Raw genomic sequence first — 17,639 nt, forward strand, 5'->3', positions numbered from 1 at the left:
TATTCATACACATCCCTCTATATCTGTACTCACAGAGCTTTGTTGGAGGCTTTGACCACTGGCAGCAGCCTCAGAAGAGCCTCCTCTGAAGCAGAGTACTTCTTCAGGTCAAACACATCCAGATGTTTTCCTGATGACAGTAAGATGAAGACCAGAGCTGACCACTGAGCAGGAGACAGTTTATCTGTGGAGAGACTTCCTGAACTCAGGGCCTGTTGGATCTCCTCCACCAGAGAACGATCATTCAGTTCATTCAGACAGTGGAACAGATTGATGCTTCTCTCTGCAGACAGATTATCACTGATCTTCTTCTTGATGTAACGGACTGTTTCCTGATTGGTCTGTGAGCTACTTCCTGTCTGTGTCAGCAGGCCTCGTAGGAGCTTCTGATTGGTCTGCAGGGAAAGACCCAGGAGGAAGCGGAGGAACAGGTCCAGGTGTCCATTTGGACTCTTTAAGGCCCTGTTCACAGCACATTGATTGAGATAATTCAGATCAAGTACTTTAGGCCTCTTGGATTTTTCATTTTTTCCCATCAGGTTGAGTCCAGAGTTGATGAAGGTCAGATGCACATGAAGAGCAGCCAGAAACTCCTGAACACTCAGATGGATGAAGCAGAACACCTTCTCCTGGTACAGCCCTCTCTCCTCTCTAAAGATCTGTGTGAACACTCCTGAGTACACTGAGGCTGCTGAGATATCGATGCCACACTCTGTCAGGTCTGATTCATAGAAGATCAGGTTTCCTTTCTGCAGCTGCTCAAAAGCCAGTTTTCCCAGAGACTCAATCATCTTCCTGCTCTCTGGACTCCAGTGTGGATCTGTCTCAGCTCCTCCATCATACTTGAGCTTCTTCACTTTGGCCTGAACCACCAGGAAGTGGATGTACATCTCAGTCAGGGTGCTGGGCAGCTCTGCTCCCTCTCTGGTGTCCAACACATCCTCCAGAACTGTAGCAGTGATCCAGCAGAAGACCGGGATGTGGCACATGATGTGGAGGCTTCGTGATGTCTGGATGTGGGAGATGATCCTGCTGGCCTGCTCCTCATCTCTGAATCTCTTCCTGAAGTACTCCTCCTTCTGTGGGTCAGTGAACCCTCTGACCTCTGTCACCATGCCAACACAGCCAGCAGGGATCTGATTGGCCGCTGCAGGTCGTGTGGTTATCCAGAGGCGAGCAGAGGGAAGCAGCTCCCCCCTGATGAGGTTTGTCAGCAGCACATCCACTGAGGTGGGCTCTGTAGCATTAGTCAGGCGCTCCTTGCTGTGGAAGTCCAGAGGAAGTCGACACTCATCCAGACCGTCAAAGATGAACACAACCTGGAACTGTTCAAAGCTGCAGATTCCTGCTGCTTTGGTCTCAGTAAAGAAGTGATGAACAAGTTCCACCAAGCTGAACTTTCTCTCTCTCAGCACATTCAGCTCTCTGAAAGTGAATGGAAACATGAACTGGATGTCCTGGTTGGCTTTGCCTTCAGCCCAGTCCAGAGTGAACTTCTGTGTTAAGACTGTTTTCCCAATGCCAGCCACTCCCTTTGTCATCACTGTTCTGATTGGTTCATCTCTTCCAGGTGGGCCTTTAAAGATGTCTTCTTGTCTGATGGATGTTTCTGCTCTGCCTGCTTTCCTGGATGCTGCTTCAATCTGTCTGACCTCATGTTCATCATTGACCTCTCCGGTCCCTCCCTCTGTGATGTAGAGCTCTGTGTAGATCTGATTCAGAAGGGTTGGCTTTCCTGCTTTAGGAATCCCCTCAAACACACACTGGAACTTCTTCTTCAGAGCACATTTAAGTTTACGTCCACAAAGATCTAAATGAAGACAAGAAATAACATCAGTAAACAGACATTTCAACCCTGTACAGAACGAGTATCTGAACATCTGCTGTTCTGTGTGCTGAGACATCAGTAAATGTGTCATTTATCCAGCAGGTTAAACCTTTAGAGAAATCCTCTTACTGCTCTGCAGACGGTCAGCCAGCTCCTCCTGCTTCATTCTCCTCAGGAAGTGAGCTGTGATCTTCACTAATGCCTCTCTGCTGCTCCTCTGCTCTTCATCCTCACCCTCCCTCTGACTCTCTAAGCATTCTGGGTAATCTGGACTCAGAGCCTTCTGCATCTTCTTCAGCTCCTCCTTCACAAAAGTGAGCATGTTGTCCTCCAGCAGCTGGAACAGAAAACTATATGAATGAGCCAATCAGACTGAAACCATGGAGCCAAACATCAGATCCATGTTGGACACACTGACAACCCACTGGTCTACAGAGTGCAGCATGGAGATGGCTGTGAGCAGAACAGATGGGAAAGTAGTTGTTGTACATGTACAGACCATAAATATGGAGTCCAGCTGTGTTTGATGCTGCTGGGCAGACGGACCACTGGGACCCTCTGAGCTCTGCTGGTCCACTCTGTGGAGGAATCATGAAGAATGAGCTCACATTGTGTCTGTCCACACAGAGAGCAACACAAGGTGAAGGTCCATGAAGGGATGTGTGGATGTGAGCAGTGGGTCAGAGGACTCCCTGTAGTGGGAAAGCTTTACTGGTCCTGCTGATCCCACTGAGAACCAACAGCTCAGTCTGCAGCTGCTTGGAGCTTTCAGCTCACTTTGGTTGGGTCCCAGCAGCTCTCACCAACCCCTTCAGAAAGCTTTCCCTCCCTGCTGAAGTGCCCTGGAGCAAGGCAGCCAGAGCTAGGGGTGGGCGATATGTATCGTTTGCGAAATTATTGTGAATGCTGTTTTGACGATGAGTAATATATATAGATATATATATATATTTTTTTTCAATGGCTATAAATCAATAAAGTGCGGCGCCAGTGGTCCTCTGCCCTTACAACGGCGCCACGCCACGCCGCAAGCCTTAAAAAAGTAGCCCTACTGTGACTATTTTCGCGCGAATAGTCTTGGGCCACACCCGCCACGCCGGCCTGCAACGCACGCAGTAGGAGAAAATGCAAGCAGAGGAAGCAGCAACATCCGACCCTGAAGCTGCTGGGTCGTCCCCCACTTCAGGGTCAGGCGATTTAGTGCCAAGACGGGGGTCTACCTCTCTTGTCTGGAGATGGTTTGGGTTCTAAAAAAAAAAAAGTACGTTGTTCAGGACAATGTAATCTGCAAAATATGCCAAAAATCCATTACAGTCAAACAAAGCTCAACAACGAATCTCTTCCACCACCTGCGCTACAACCAACGTAAGGAATATGAAGAATTTGAAAAACTCAGAGACTCAACAAAAAACAAGTACCGGTAGGCCTAAACCACAAGGTTCCCAACAAACGCTGGCAGAATCATTCGGCAAAAGGGTACCGTATGAGAGGAAGAGTAAGCTATGGCAGGACATAACCGATGCGGTGACCAAATTCATTGCACGAGAGATGCTTCCGATACAGTTGGTGGAGTCCGATAGCTTCAAAGAGCTAGTGGACGTTCTAGAGCCACGCTACACTGTGCCCAGCCGGCATCACTTAATATGTTTCTTTTAGATGTGTGGATTCATGTTTACAAGAAAAACAAAGCAAGGCTGCTCAATTTCTCCATTGATAAAATAAATTAACAACTCTACAACATAAAAATTAATGCAGAATATAGCATATACTTTGTTGTCTACAGTAGTAGATCAACCCTCATCTTACTTTGAAGCTCCCAGATCAAGGAAGTGACGTCGACGCAGCTTTAGCAGCAGAGAAGCTATCAGGCTTATGTTGATATTAATAAACTCCTGGACTATGTACAAACTTCAAAATGCATCGTTTTGTGAGTACAGACCATATTTGTACTACTGTAGAAGTTTGGTGTCATGGCATGTGATTTTAGTGTGGTAATTTTGGAGATACTGCCAGGGTCTAACTGGACCAACTAAAGCCCAGCTGAAAGACTCTGTACCTGTGGACTTCAGAGGAGACTGACTGCTCTGTAACACACAGCATGAACAGGAATGTTAGAGCTCCCCTTGTGGCAGCTCTGCCACTCTGCAGGCAGACGTCAGCAGGTGTGTGAAACTGGAAGCTGGATGTAATTTCACCTGAGAGAAAACAGGAAGACTTCAGCTCTGAGCTTTCAGTGTGCTTCTCTGACTCAGTCTTTACTGTTTGTGTGATCAGATTCATTCTGCTCTTTCAGAGACAAACTACAGCTGCACCACACTGGAAAACACTGACTCTGGAAGATTTCATTTATCTGGAATATAAAGAGTCAGATTAAAAAATGACATGATTAAACACGTCATTAAACACAACGTGTGAGAACAGAATATTTCTACATCAGCCGCCCTGTTCACTGCATAATCAGCATCCTGTGAAAAAGCCACATCAGTGGACAGATATTCAGTAATATTCTCCCTTTGTTTTGATAAAGAGCTGCAGGACTGAACTAAAACATCACATTACACACATGATGCAGCTCATTAGTTCATCAGAGACATCAACAACTGATCCAAGTCTCAAGTAATTCAGCTGGAAACTGGTTATCATCTGAAACATGATGCAGCCTCCACTGAATACCGACAGCTACTCACTGCTGGGCCGATGGAACATCATGATGGAAATCAATGAACCAATCCTTCGACCGGTCGCTCTTAAAGGACACACAGCTGGGTTCAGGCTCTGGTTCAGGCTCTGGTTCTGGTTCAGGTTCAGGTTCTGGTTCAGGTTCTGTTTCAGGCTCTGGTTGGTTCCTGTGAATAAAGGTGGTTTGGTGATGTGAGCGCTGAGCTGGGACATGGAGAAGAGTCATGGACAGTTAGAGATGGTCACCTCACCTCTGAGCTTTGCTCTGGCTCTCATGTTCCCCACACAGAGAGGTTTTAGTGTCCTCACTCTGATCCATGCTGCTGAACTCACACACACTTTCTACCTTCTTCTGCAGGGGAGACACAGATATGCAGATTCTCAGAAGATGTGACGACAATTAATCATTATTCCTCTAAACACAGTTGTAGTTGAGTCCAACCTGAGCTCCGTCGCAGCGACCAGGACGTCTTTATGTTCCCGTTAGTAAAGGCCTAATACGTTCAATAATCTAATAAATTACTCTTCTTATCAAGTATTTACCCTGCTCTTGTTTCCTGTTCAAATTTAACTTGAGAATCTGAATTATTTATCCTTAAATCTGTGGATGGATGACTCACAGAGCCAGGCTTCACACAGGAAAGGGCCTTTCTCATCAGCAACTAGGGCTGACGGCAAATAATCGATTGGTCGTTGGTCGACCAAAAAAATTACCAGTCGACCAAATTCCATTGGTTGATTGGTCGCAGGAAAAAAAAAAGCCGCGTCTCGTCAAAGGGCTCCCGGGACTTTTAATTTGAAGGGCTTGACAAAGGAAGACGTCAAACAAATCAAAACGGTAATTTCGTGTCACAAGGACAGAACGATCAGTTAGCGCGTAACCCGTCCTGGAGTAACGTCCAAGGAGTTCGTTGCGCAGGGCACACTTTGCAGCTGTGCATCAATGCGGCTCTTAAAAAAGATCCCATTTGCCGTGTCATAGCAGCTGCCAGACGTCTTGTTGGACATTTTAAGAAAAGTGCCAAGGCTACAGCGGCTCTCACTGAAAAACAAATACAACAGAACGTTGTTGAACACAAACTCATCCAGGATGTCTCCAAGAGATGGAACTCCACTGCATGTTGGAGCGCCTTCTGGAACAGAGGTGGCCGGTCAGCGCTGTACTTTCCGACCCCGTTACCACACACAGATCACGGCCGCGCTGTCATCCTCGCGCAGCAACAGGTTTATTTATTTTATTTTGGTGACGTCTTTTCATGTTTATGAGCATGGGCAGCGTGGCAGAGAGATGCATTAACATCTTGTGAAAGCAACTCGGTAAGTGTGACCATCGGCTTCAGCACCGACACTATGTCTTCTGTTATCCTCCATTGGACCGTGGTGAGATCCAAATCGCGGTCAGAATGGACCGTGGTGAGATCCAAATCGCGGTCAGAATGTTCAAACTCCGCCTGTCTTTCTGATTATTTTTTTGTGACACATTCAGAATGTCAAAATCTGAAATAATTTGCCCGTGTAAAGAGAGGGCAGACTTGAAGCACCCGGCTTGTGCGCTTGTAAAATTCTGCTTGTCAGCCAATGGTCACTAACGTCGGGTTTTTTCTCACTCTCCGACAGAGAAGAACTGAGCAGTCAAACTGATTTTTGTGTAGGCTGTAGGCCTAGTGTTTAGACGAACCAGGAAACATTTTGGTAAATGCGCATAGATGCGGCAGCCGGGCATTAAAGGTAAATGTTGTTGTTTAAAAAAAAAAAAAAAAAAAGTCACATTTTTTTTCAATTTTTTCAATTTTTTTTTTTTTTTTGGGGGGGGGGTCGATTAGTCGATTAATCGGAGTAAATGACGACCACCGGTCGACCAACAAAATCCTTGGTCGTGGACAGCCCTATCAGCAACACACTGCTGCTGAGTATAAAGTCATTTCTCTCTTGGTCAACATAACAAAAGTGAACGAGTTAATGCAGAGAAGTGAAATATAACTCTAATCATGAGAAAGCAGAGAATGTGTTAATCTGGGGATAAAATATCTTTGAGATTTAAAATAAACTTTGTTTTAATATGAACTGAAACGTTGTTTTGTCCATTAAAGTGTGGGCTGCACATGAAGAATTTGATACCAAAAGGAAGGCTGCAGTCATTTCCGTTGGCTGTGACGCTGAGGTTCGCTTCAGATTCACGCGCCATAAAGGGCCATTTCACTACTTAGTTCGCATGCTTTTCATAATAGATTGGGTGCTGTGTGAAAACCGCAATAGTCAAATCTGGATTCAATTATTCCAAAGTGGGTATAGATTCGGCCCTGTGAGTCAGTGCCATGTAACTGTCTCCGCAGGAGTCGTGCAGTGAAGATAAAGAGTCCCAGCTGCTCTCCAGCGGCTGTCCGGCTGCGCTCAGGCCGCATCCAGCGGCTCATTTCCGCCTCCTTCACAGACCGATTCAGGCTACCTTTACACGGAAACGATCTGAAACCAAAACGCAAAAGTGGCGTTTCGTTTTCACTTTTAAATCTGCATTTAGACGAGCGTTTTAGGGTGAAAATCTGCGTGCATACGGAAACGCAAAAGTGTGTGACGTTTCATATTTATCGATGCAGTAAACACGCCAGATGGCTAGGTGGCAACACTACCAAGTAGGGCTGCAACGATTCGTCGACGTTGTCGACAAAAATCGATAACAGAAATAGTCGACAATGAAGTCCATTGTCGACTATTGTCGCCAGACGTGTTTTTCCAACAGAGTGAGACATCTCACTTAATTACAATCTCTGCCGAGAGTCGCACATGCACGATAACGTACACAGAAATGGCGGCGCCCAAAACATTAGCTACGCGTACCAAAACTATTAAAGTTTGGGAGCATTTTAGCCTGGATACAGCGAATAAAAAGATTACTTGCAAGGTTTGCAAAGCAGCACCTCGGTGATGCACGAAGATTAAAAGAGAAAGCACATCGGGCAGTCGAACGAAACGGAGTCTGACTCGCCTCGGTAAGATTCAAGTAACATTCAAGTTAGGGCTGAACGATATATCGTTATCGTATCTATATCGAGATATGAACATTCAAGAAAGTAATTTCGAAAAAGCAACGATATAAACGATATATTTCCCCCGCGCTCGCCCTGCTTATACAGCTCCGGCAGTCACCATAAACATTACTTTTAAGATTGCGCTTGAACGCACCCCACCGCCAGCCAACCACAAAGCTTATTTCACGCTTGCTGTGGATCGACAGCTGAAGCCAACCAATGACAAACATAGGAGGGTGGGAGTGAGGGAGAAGTAGACTGAAGGGCAGATTATAGTTCTGCGTCTATCTGACGTGTTGCTTTGCTCTGGTCGCGAACCACTTTTCATGTTATGGTTCTGCAACCTCGGTCTGGAATTTCTAGGGACGCACAGCAGTGCAACTCGCGAGAATTTCGGTGGGCGGTGACGAGAACTTCGGCGGCGCCGGCGAAGTGTTTATTTTTCAAAAAAAAAAAAAAAAAAAAAAAAGTGTATGCAAGATATGGATCTGGAGTTGCTCGACATCGAAGAAGAACAGCTTCTTTTATTGGAGTTGGCGAAAATGCAAAGGAGGAAGCCACACAGACAACCGGAAAGGCACAGCCGCTTTTGTCTGCGCACTTCCGTTGGTGGTCTGCGTGCGTCTGTCGCGTAGTCAGGATTTTTTGAGGTGCACGAGAACGTGCGCAGAGCCTCTGCGTGGGAGAGTGGTCAAGATTTTGACACTCGCAGAGGCTATGCATCCGAACGTCAGAGGTTTTGCGTCTGAAGCATAAATCAGCCTTGAGACGCACACAGCCACACACATTCACGGGGAATTCACGGCGAAATCAAAACGAAAGAAACGAAAGAAAAGTGACATGAGCGCGGAAGATAATTCGGCCGGTGGCAGTGCAGAATCTAATTTTGTGCCAAAACATAAATCATCCTCCATTATTTGGAGGTATTTTGGATTTAGAAAGGATGATGTCGACCAGAGCGAGGTGTTGTGCAGGTCGTGCTTGGCGAAAATTAATCAATAAAACTGCACTCTTTTGTTTTATGATGTTTTTATTTTTCTGAAAAATGCTTGGTTTTCACCGAACCCGTAGTCATATTGTACCGATATCGAGATATCTGGCATGAATATCGAGATATGAAATTTTGTCCATATCGTTCAGCCCTAATTCAAGTCAATACGTTTTGTTTTTGATGTACATTTTATAAGCGTTTTTTCGCTTTAAAAGAGAGCTTTAACGTTATGCCTGACAAACGTATTTTACTATTTTACTTGATTGTAATTAATTATTTATTTTTTATAAAACACATTTGCCTGTGTTTGGAGAGGTGTATTTATTTATGGATTTATGTCTATACTGACCGAGCACTGTGCCTAATTGGTTTTAGATGGGACATTTTTATTTACTTTTTGTATGAATCAGCAGCAAATTTGAATAAAAGGTGCATTTTTCATTGAAGTACCCATCTTTCTTGTGTTTATTATCATTTGCCACATAATTAAAGCAACTTCATGCTAAATTTAAGAAAAAATGAATAATTATCCGATTAGTCAACTAATCGTTTCAATAGTCGGTGACTAGTCGACAACTAAAATAGTCGTTAGTTGCAGCCCTACTACCAAGACCAAGTCTTTACTTCTCTTCTACCTGTTCACTCCAAGCGCGCGAAGAAGGCCTACAGTAAACATATTTTTGGTCTGTTCTTTACTACTCTCGCTCATCATCGCTGTTATCTGATGAAATGACTCTTGAACGTCAATTACCGCGCCTAAGGCGAGTTGAAAGTCTGCAGGGACGGACATGTTGATAGCCTACTGATGTGTTTCCCACGGTTTTCTGGCACTTTATTATGCTTGTCACGTCATTTCTATGTGACGAGAAACGCAGTTTTGCGTTTTCATCCTTTACACGGTGGCGCGACAGTGGAGCCTTTTCAAGAATTCCACTCTGGAGGGCGTTTTCACTTTTTTGCGTTTTCATGCCCCCAAAACGCCGTTACCATCTAAACGATATAGTGCATCTGAAAAAGGTTTTGCGTTTTTTTATGATGCCCCTCAGTCATCATAAAATAGAGATACACCTTAAAAACGACTGTGTTTAAAGGGATAGTTCGGGATATTTGACATGAATCTGTATGGCATCACCATAACCAGTGTCGTGCATTCAAACTGACTTACCCCCGACAGTGTCCTGTGAGCCGAGTTCTTGTCCAGTGTTGGTCAAGGCGAAAGTAGTCCGGCTTGTTTGCTGGGGTCAAGAAATTAGCGCGTTTTTCTTCCCAAAACAGTACGTGTGCTAAAGAGTGATTTATTTCATCACAAAAACCGAAGCCGGCAAAAGTCACTCCTCGTTATCACTTGGGCCCTATACTGTCTCATTGTGTATCAGTGCGCACGTCATTCTGACCGCGAGCTGTGCGCACGAGTTCACTTTGTTTACTGCTCGGGAAGATGTCTGACAACGAGAGCGACGAGGAACATATTGACTTCCGTTCAGAGCCAAGGGGGTATCTTCATGAACCCGTTTATACTGAGGAGGAAGTTCGCCAAATGGACTTAGATCGGGCAGAAAGAGAGAGGGTGGACAGAGAAGTGATGGAAACAGAAGCTGGAGCCACTGCTGGAGCTGCGATACCCAGGGTGGCCGACAAATCCTGGTGCACTTTTTTGAAGTGCGAAGTAATGCAGACAGAGGTGGAACGTTACTGCTGCCACGAGTGGGATTTAGTTATGCCCCAGATACAAAACCTTTCCATAGATGAGGATGTCGGCGGCCGCGGGACGGCTGCTGCCTGCATCACAAATAACGGTGACTTCCCTGCACTCCTGAATGCAGGCGTCTTGAGAACTTTTTTCCATGTTCCCAAGATCAACTGGAAGAGGCGTCCCAGACCAGCTGGACCCGATGGCCAGTTGTCTGCAGAGTAAGTGTTGAGCACTGCCAAAGAACAGAAAGACTCGTGCGCACAGCTCGCGGTCAGAATGACGTGCGCACTGATACACAATGAGAGACAGTATAGGGCCCAAGTGATAACGAGGAGTGACTTTTGCCGGCTTCGGTTTTTGTGATGAAATAAATCACTCTTTAGCACACGTACTGTTTTGGGAAGAAAAACGCGCTAATTTCTTGACCCCAGCAAACAAGCCGGACTACTTTCGCCTTGACCAACACTGGACAAAAACTCGGCTCACAGGACACTGTCGGGGGTAAGTCAGTTTGAATGCACGACACTGGTTATGGTGATGCCATACAGATTCATGTCAAATATCCCGAACTATCCCTTTAAGTGTTGATCACCAACTTAGTGTTAGCCCGATTCTTTCAGAACACCGTTGTTCTGTCGATTTGTGCTACATCGTCGAGAAATGCTGCCGCCACAAAAACCGATAGGCGTGTCTATCGATTTGTGCTACCCTATCAAAAATGCTACTTTATGGTTTTCTACCTCTGTATATCAAATAAAGTCATAAAGTAAGTGTTTTTGTCTCTCATGTGTGTAATTATAAAAAGTGTAATGAAATTGATTTATTTAAGAGGGTAGCACATTTTGATAGTCCAATAACGCGCTGTCAAATAATGCTCCCCCTGTTCTCAATGCATTCATGACAATGATGGAGCAGAGTCACCTAAATAAAGACAGAAGTGTCCCAAATACAAAAATCAAATGGTGAATGACACCCCATTTGTGCATGTTAAGCTTAACTGCTTGTTAATAGGATAAGTGTGTTATTACTTTGCATGTCTTCCAAAAGAGAAAATAATCAGACGCAGGGTAGCAAAACAATACGGGCGTGAAAACGAAACTTAGAAAATCGCCTCGGCGCATGCGCAAAACCACAAAGTAGCAATTCACGACATGTAGCAGAAATCGACTGAACACCGGAGCCCCGCAGGGCCTCCACCAGAACGGGCCCCGAGCTCTGGAAACACTTCAGATTTATCTTCTTCACCTTCATCTCAGAGGTTGCACTGACACGCGACCGAGTATAACTGGCCAGTTATTCCTTGGATGTGATAAACAGCGTGCGCGTGCGTGTTGCTTTTACGCGTGACTCTAAAGTAACAGACCTCTCTGACAAGATAGAGAAGCTTCATCTGACTCCGTTATGCAGTCCAGTTAGACAGATCATTTAGAAACATCCAGAATATGAACACATAACGTCTAAGAACAGAACTCCAACATTAATCTGCCGCCTGTTCCACAGCTTCTGGCACAAAATGGAGGATTTGGTGACCGCGAGCCTGCTCACACGTTCGCTTTAAACTTGGAGTCTGTTAACAACTATAAAGCCGCAGACTTCTGCTGCTCTTGTAAGTGAGCTGCTGTCAACAGTGAGACATTAAAAACACTTTATGTTACCTGCACAGGGAGGTTCACGCGGAGAGAAACAGCCGCGCGACACAGAAAACCAACTGCGTCACAACCACGAAAGTGAAAGTTAAACGGGTCTGTTGGGGGAAATGAGAAAAAAAGGGGTTGGACTCAAGTTCAGGCTTCTACACACTCAAGCTGTTAAAATGTCAACAACGTGATCTTTTTTTTTTTTTAAATAAACTTTATTTAACTTCAAAATCACAGTAACAGTAGTTATGAAAGAAATAGTGTACAGAATGAACAAAGGACATAAAATGAAAGAAGAACATAGTTAAAAATACAACGATAGAAAACTGTTAGAACAGAAGAGAGAAAAAAATAAAAATTTTAAAAATTTTTTAAAAATTACACAAGTAAATGCGAGTTACAAAAATAAGTTATAGTCTTTCCAAATACTTATTGTTTTTATAGCCTTTTTGTTAATTGAATTTGAGATTGAGTCAAGATACAATTTTACAACAACGTGATCTTGTTGGATTAAAAATCCTACTTGGTGACGTCATGAAAACCTCTCTGACTATTTATTCATTCATGGGATGATGAGAGCAAAGCGCTGACTGTGAGGAAGTGGCAGCTGGCTGTGTGTGTGTTTTAAACACTTATTCTTTTATTCTAGATCTCACGAACAGCTTTTAGTTCAGAGAGAGCACATTAATATTTACATGTGCCTGCATAGCAAAAAGTATTGGTCAAATGTTTCATTTGTCTCATGATAATCATGGCTTTCCTTCTCCAAAGAGTGTTTGAATCACTCCCAGATGTTCTTCAAGCGCCTCCCAAACACAGCTAAACTCCTTCTTCTACAGAGGAACAGAGGAAGCATTGGAGCAGAAACCAAAGCAGCACAAAGAGGTTCTTCAGTGAATGTGGTGCTGAAGGTGTGGAGGTGGATCCGTGAGTCGGAGGAGACTCTGTAGAAAGGATGCAGTCAGTGTGAACACCTGTTTGATCCGTTCCAGCTGCTCTTTTCTGCTTAGGAAAGTTCCTCAGTGAGTGAAATAACCTGCAAAGCAGCAGCCGTGATAAGAGCTGGCTGAAGCCTCTCAATGCTTCCTTCATCATCTCCTCATTAAAGGAAGCAATGGAGTTTTCATTCCATCCATCAAAAGGAGGTTTGATGATGCTGAGCTCATTTTTCAGGATGATAACACATCACAGAACAAAGAGAGAAAACAGTAGAAACAACCAGAAAACAGTCCCCAATCTCACTGGACCAGAGTGGCTTTTTTCCCCAAAGCTTTATAAGAAAAGTAAAATTTGAAGGTATGTTTTACAAAGTCAAACTGTTCAGCCATTAAATAAAATAGTTTTGTGACGTGTCGCTGTTTTGTTTCTGGAGCATGCGCAGATCTTAGCGTCCAGATACAACTCAGTATCATGTTGGCAAATATAACACAAACACCTTTACTAATGCAGCTTTCACAATATGATTAACTCAGTTTTTCGAACAAAGCAGTAGGCATATAGCAGTCCTGTTCACATACAAGTTCTGACATGCTTTTATGAAATAAGTCCTCTTTAACCGCAGGTGTTTCTCTTTGTTAATTTAGCTCGGCAGCGGCGTTAATTTGTGCTCACACACAACAAGACGGCACCAAGAAAGAAAAGTTACAACTAAAACTGAAGCTACATCCGCAATATTAATAACACAAACGTTTTCCTTACCCGAGTAGTTTATTTGTTTAAGTTCCTCGTCACATTTCAGTCCTTTACTGCCCAAAAGCTGTCTCAAGTGCAAAAAACACCAATAAATACTCGTTTCACATTTTACATACATGTTTTACATTTTCTATTCTCTAGCCTTGAGCCTTTTTTTTCTTTAAATTACTTATTTTTTCCTCATTTTAAAGGGGAACTCCGGGGCATTTGAAGCGCATTTCCATTGCTAGACGTTGTCAAATACTGACAGTAGGACACAGAGAGGTGCAAATCGGCGCTCCCTGTGTGGAGATTGCGCTGTTTGCGCAGCCTGTCATGCGAGGCTAATACGTAGTGGCTAGGGGCAAGCGCTAACCCTTCCACGTAAAACAACAACTTGCACACAGCAGAAACGTCACACCACTTTATAAACCATCCGACAATAAAGTCACAAGCCTTACCATCAAAACCATATGCATGGTTCTCACATTACTGGCATGGGGACGTTACAAAACAACTTTATAAACAGCATGTCCCTCACCGGTTATTGGTTCGCTCGCGCATGTGAAAGCCCAAAAGAGTTGATGGACGATAATCACATATACAAAGCAATTAATCTTCTCTAGAAAAACTGCGTTCAAGTATTTAAAACATTACAATACATGCCCAGTAATATTGTTGTAATGTTTTAAATACTTGAACGCAGTTTTTCTAGAGAAGATTAATTGCTTTGTATATGGGAGTATCGTCCATCGACTCTTTTGGGCTTTCACATGCGCGAGCGTACAAATATCCGGTGAGTGACATGCTGTTTATAAAGTTGTTTTGTAACGTCCCCATGCCAGTAATGTGAGAACCATGCATATGGTTTTGATGGTAAGGCTTGTGACTTTATTGTCGGATGGTTTATAAAGTGGTGTGACGTTTCTGCAGTGTGCAAGTTGTTGTTTTACGTGGAAGGGTTAGCAGTTGCCCCTTAGCCACCACGTATTAGCCTCGCATGACAGGCTGAGCGAACAGCGCTATCTCCACACAGGGAGCGCCGATTTGCACCTGTTTGTGTCCTACTATCAGTATTTGACAACCTCTAGCAATGGAAATGCGCTTCAAATGCCCCGGAGTTTTCCTTTAACACTTACATGAGCTCAGGTTTACCGCCAATTAGCCAGTTCAAAGGTTTAAAGGGGAATTCCTGTATTTTCAACATTAAGCCTCTTTTCTGAGTCGTCTGCAATGTTTTAGAACCCCCCTCACCACTTTTTTGATGTTTACTGCTGTCTCTGGTATTTGCCTAATTTTGATTCTTCTCAACCTGCTTCAGAACGGCTAGTCAGGTGCATGTCTTAAAAGGTCTGTAAAAGCACAATAAACGTCCATTTTCAAACTAATCAACTCACCGGAGTGGTTACTGGTGTGCACTGGTAATCCATATCAAATTTCGTAGCGAAAAGTTGCTTCTGTCGTGTTTTATTTGACATTTTGTAAATCCCATTGAGTTGTATTGAAGACTGGATGTTCGTCGATAGCGGACATGTTTGTAGTTCTCTCGCACCGGAAATGCAATACACCTAGCAGCATTTCCGGTGCTAGAGAACTACAAACATGAGCGGTGAGGGGGGTTCTGAAACATTGCAGACGACTCAGAAAAGAGGCTTAATGTTGAAAATACAGGAATTCCCCTTTAATTTGTCTTCTTCTTCGTCTTCATTTGCTGGCTCCATCGCAGACTGACACCGTGACGACTCACACCCCACCCAGTGGTGCAAAGTGGTATTACATGAAAATGCGCTCCGTCCCCACTGTCTCAACTGTATATCAGCTACATCGTACACAGCCGTTCTTATCTTATCTCATAGATTTTATTTTTTTACTTATTCTTAAGTATATTGATAGCCTGAATCAGTGGCGCAAATTTAGACTTCCTGTCTGCTCCTGCAAAGCTCTGAAACTTTCTGCTGTAGCTAACCCTTAAAAACATGGAGCCTCTTGTGTTGGTTTTTGTGGACAACTTTCCTGTTAGCTGGAACATTTCAGAGTTCTCCTCAGACTGGATTCAGTGGACATAAAGGTGTCTTTAAGAGAGGGAACGAGGCTGCTCTGCTCTCTGGGTTCATCTCTGTGCTTCAGCCCGGCAGGAGCCGCCAATCAGGGGGCGGGGCTTGTTCCAAACGCTCAGCTGCTCTCCCATTGGTTATTGCTTATGACGTCAGAGGCGGACAAAGCTCCTACTGGCTCCTGAAGCCGGAGCAGCGGAAGTGTTTCTGGAGGAATAGCAGCAGAGCCGCTTGTAATGTTCACAGCTTCTGTTTGACAGCTCAGAGTTTATAAAACTCATACAACACCATCAGAACACATGGTCACCACATGGACCTTTAGAAGTTCAGGCTTTCTAAACACACACATCAGTGCAATCCAGATGTTTTTCACATCTTTTCAGGGTTTCCTGCTTTGGCTTCATAACTCAGATGGAATCAGTCAGTGAGAAACACAGCAGGCTGTGAGAGAAAGTAAAGGTGTTCACCGAGGCTGAACCTGAGGGACGCATCACTGAAATGACTGAGTGTTACTCCCTTCAGTTGGAATCACCAACACAAGTCCTTCCTCTCATGCACGGGCATTTATTTGCACATCGCTGTGGTCAGTCATGCCGTGAGAACTAGAGAAATGAAAACAAACAAATCATAAACTGAACTTCACAGGATACAAAGCCTTTCCAAAGAGAATAAACATTAAAGAAACATCTCCAGCACAAACAGCTTCCATAATGCGCTCCATTTGCTTGCAATGTGCCGTGTTTGCATGCAGTGAAACAGGTGATGTGAAAGCGTCGGTGCAGCATCTTAAACACGTGGGAACATCATGTGAACACCACTCTGCAGACCTCATTGGCCGCGTTAACTCAAGGGCAGCAAGAAAGGAAACTTCAAGCGTTGGGTCTCATCCAAATCTCCGAAGCCTTATTCAGCAGCTTCATGACGTCATCTTCTGAGTAACACGCCAGCTGAGGAGCTCTGCTGCTCGTGGGCTGAGTGCGTCTGAATAACGCCCCGCCCCTCTACAACACAACAACACTCCTTCCACTATTGGAACATCTCTCCGGGACGTGGTTTACAACTCAAAAATATAAACTCAACAAGCAAATAGCACAGATGTAACTTTTCTTTGTCCTCTGCTGCTTCTCCTGCTCTGGTAAAAAAACCACAGGCCCCAGCCCAACCCATCCTGGTGCTATACCAGTCCCTGTGCTTATAGGAAATGGACCCACAGTTCTTCCTGTCTAACAAAGAAACAAAGAAACACAAAACAAACAATTATTAACCTACAAATAAACTCTGTTAATAACTCCCCAAAAATACAAAGTAAACTAAGAATACATTTGAACAAAATTCAAAGTCATGAAGATCAGGAATAAATAGCTCCAACAGTATTTATATTTCCATGATTTATTTTACCCGACTCACAGCTCACAGCTCTCTCTCCCTCTCGGCTTTATTTTGAAGGAAGCGGGAGTTCCTTCATTCTGTACATAATTATTTTATTCTAATGGTGCAGTGTTGAATGTTAGAATATTATTACTTTGCACTATAGTTCATCTTATTTAAATGTTCTATTTGTGCACAGTTTAATATATTCTATTATAATTTTGCACTGTTTCGCACTGAATGTTTATTTATTGGCTGTTTGGGTTATTAGAATTTATTTAGAGAGAAAGAAAGAAAAATAAATGTTTGGCCTTGGAGACTTCTGGACTTTTAGCCTTTTTCACAATGATTTGGGACATGGTTTGGAACTTGTTTGTACATTCCTGCGCACACTCTGGGTGACTGATTCAAGTGACTCGAGAACCCGATTCACTTTAGTGAGTGACTCGAGTCAGTAAAAGGAATCGAGTATCCCATCACTACATTGAAATGTGGGAAATCTTTATAAAATTAAGTTTTATGATGGAAGAGAGCAGTCATATTAATACTTTCACAACACTGTCATATATAGATAGATCAGTTTCAAACAAAACTTCTCCTAAAGATTGTTGTACTTTGTCAGTTTGAATGTTTTACTGACAGCATTGTTGTCCCGTTGTGTCTGAAATGGAGGGAAATCTGTTCCAAAGTCATTT

General features: G+C 43.8%; 1 protein-coding gene across 3 annotated transcripts in view; it reads right to left on the minus strand.

The window, feature by feature from the left end:
* The window catches only part of LOC142391550 (protein NLRC3-like), a 34,939-nt gene extending 22,904 nt beyond the window's left edge, over positions 1 to 12,035 (minus strand). The window contains exons 1-6 of one of the 3 annotated variants that reach the window (XM_075477396.1): positions 11,870 to 12,035; positions 4,756 to 4,856; positions 4,513 to 4,671; positions 2,328 to 2,406; positions 1,958 to 2,165; positions 34 to 1,810 (exon numbers count right to left, since the gene is read on the minus strand). In XM_075477396.1, the coding sequence (XP_075333511.1) occupies positions 34 to 1,810; positions 1,958 to 2,165; positions 2,328 to 2,406; positions 4,513 to 4,671; positions 4,756 to 4,823 (2,291 nt within the window). In that variant the 5' untranslated portion in view covers positions 4,824 to 4,856; positions 11,870 to 12,035. Of the gene's footprint in view, positions 1 to 33; positions 1,811 to 1,957; positions 2,166 to 2,327; positions 2,407 to 3,881; positions 4,021 to 4,512; positions 4,672 to 4,755; positions 4,857 to 11,869 lie in introns of those variants that run through there. The other 2 variants (XM_075477394.1, XM_075477397.1) reach the window with 2 other exon arrangements.
* Between the last annotated feature and the right edge of the window lie 5,604 nt (positions 12,036 to 17,639).

This window comes from Odontesthes bonariensis, chromosome 11, assembly GCF_027942865.1.
Source record: "Odontesthes bonariensis isolate fOdoBon6 chromosome 11, fOdoBon6.hap1, whole genome shotgun sequence".
NCBI classification, from domain to species: Eukaryota; Metazoa; Chordata; class Actinopteri; order Atheriniformes; family Atherinopsidae; genus Odontesthes; species Odontesthes bonariensis.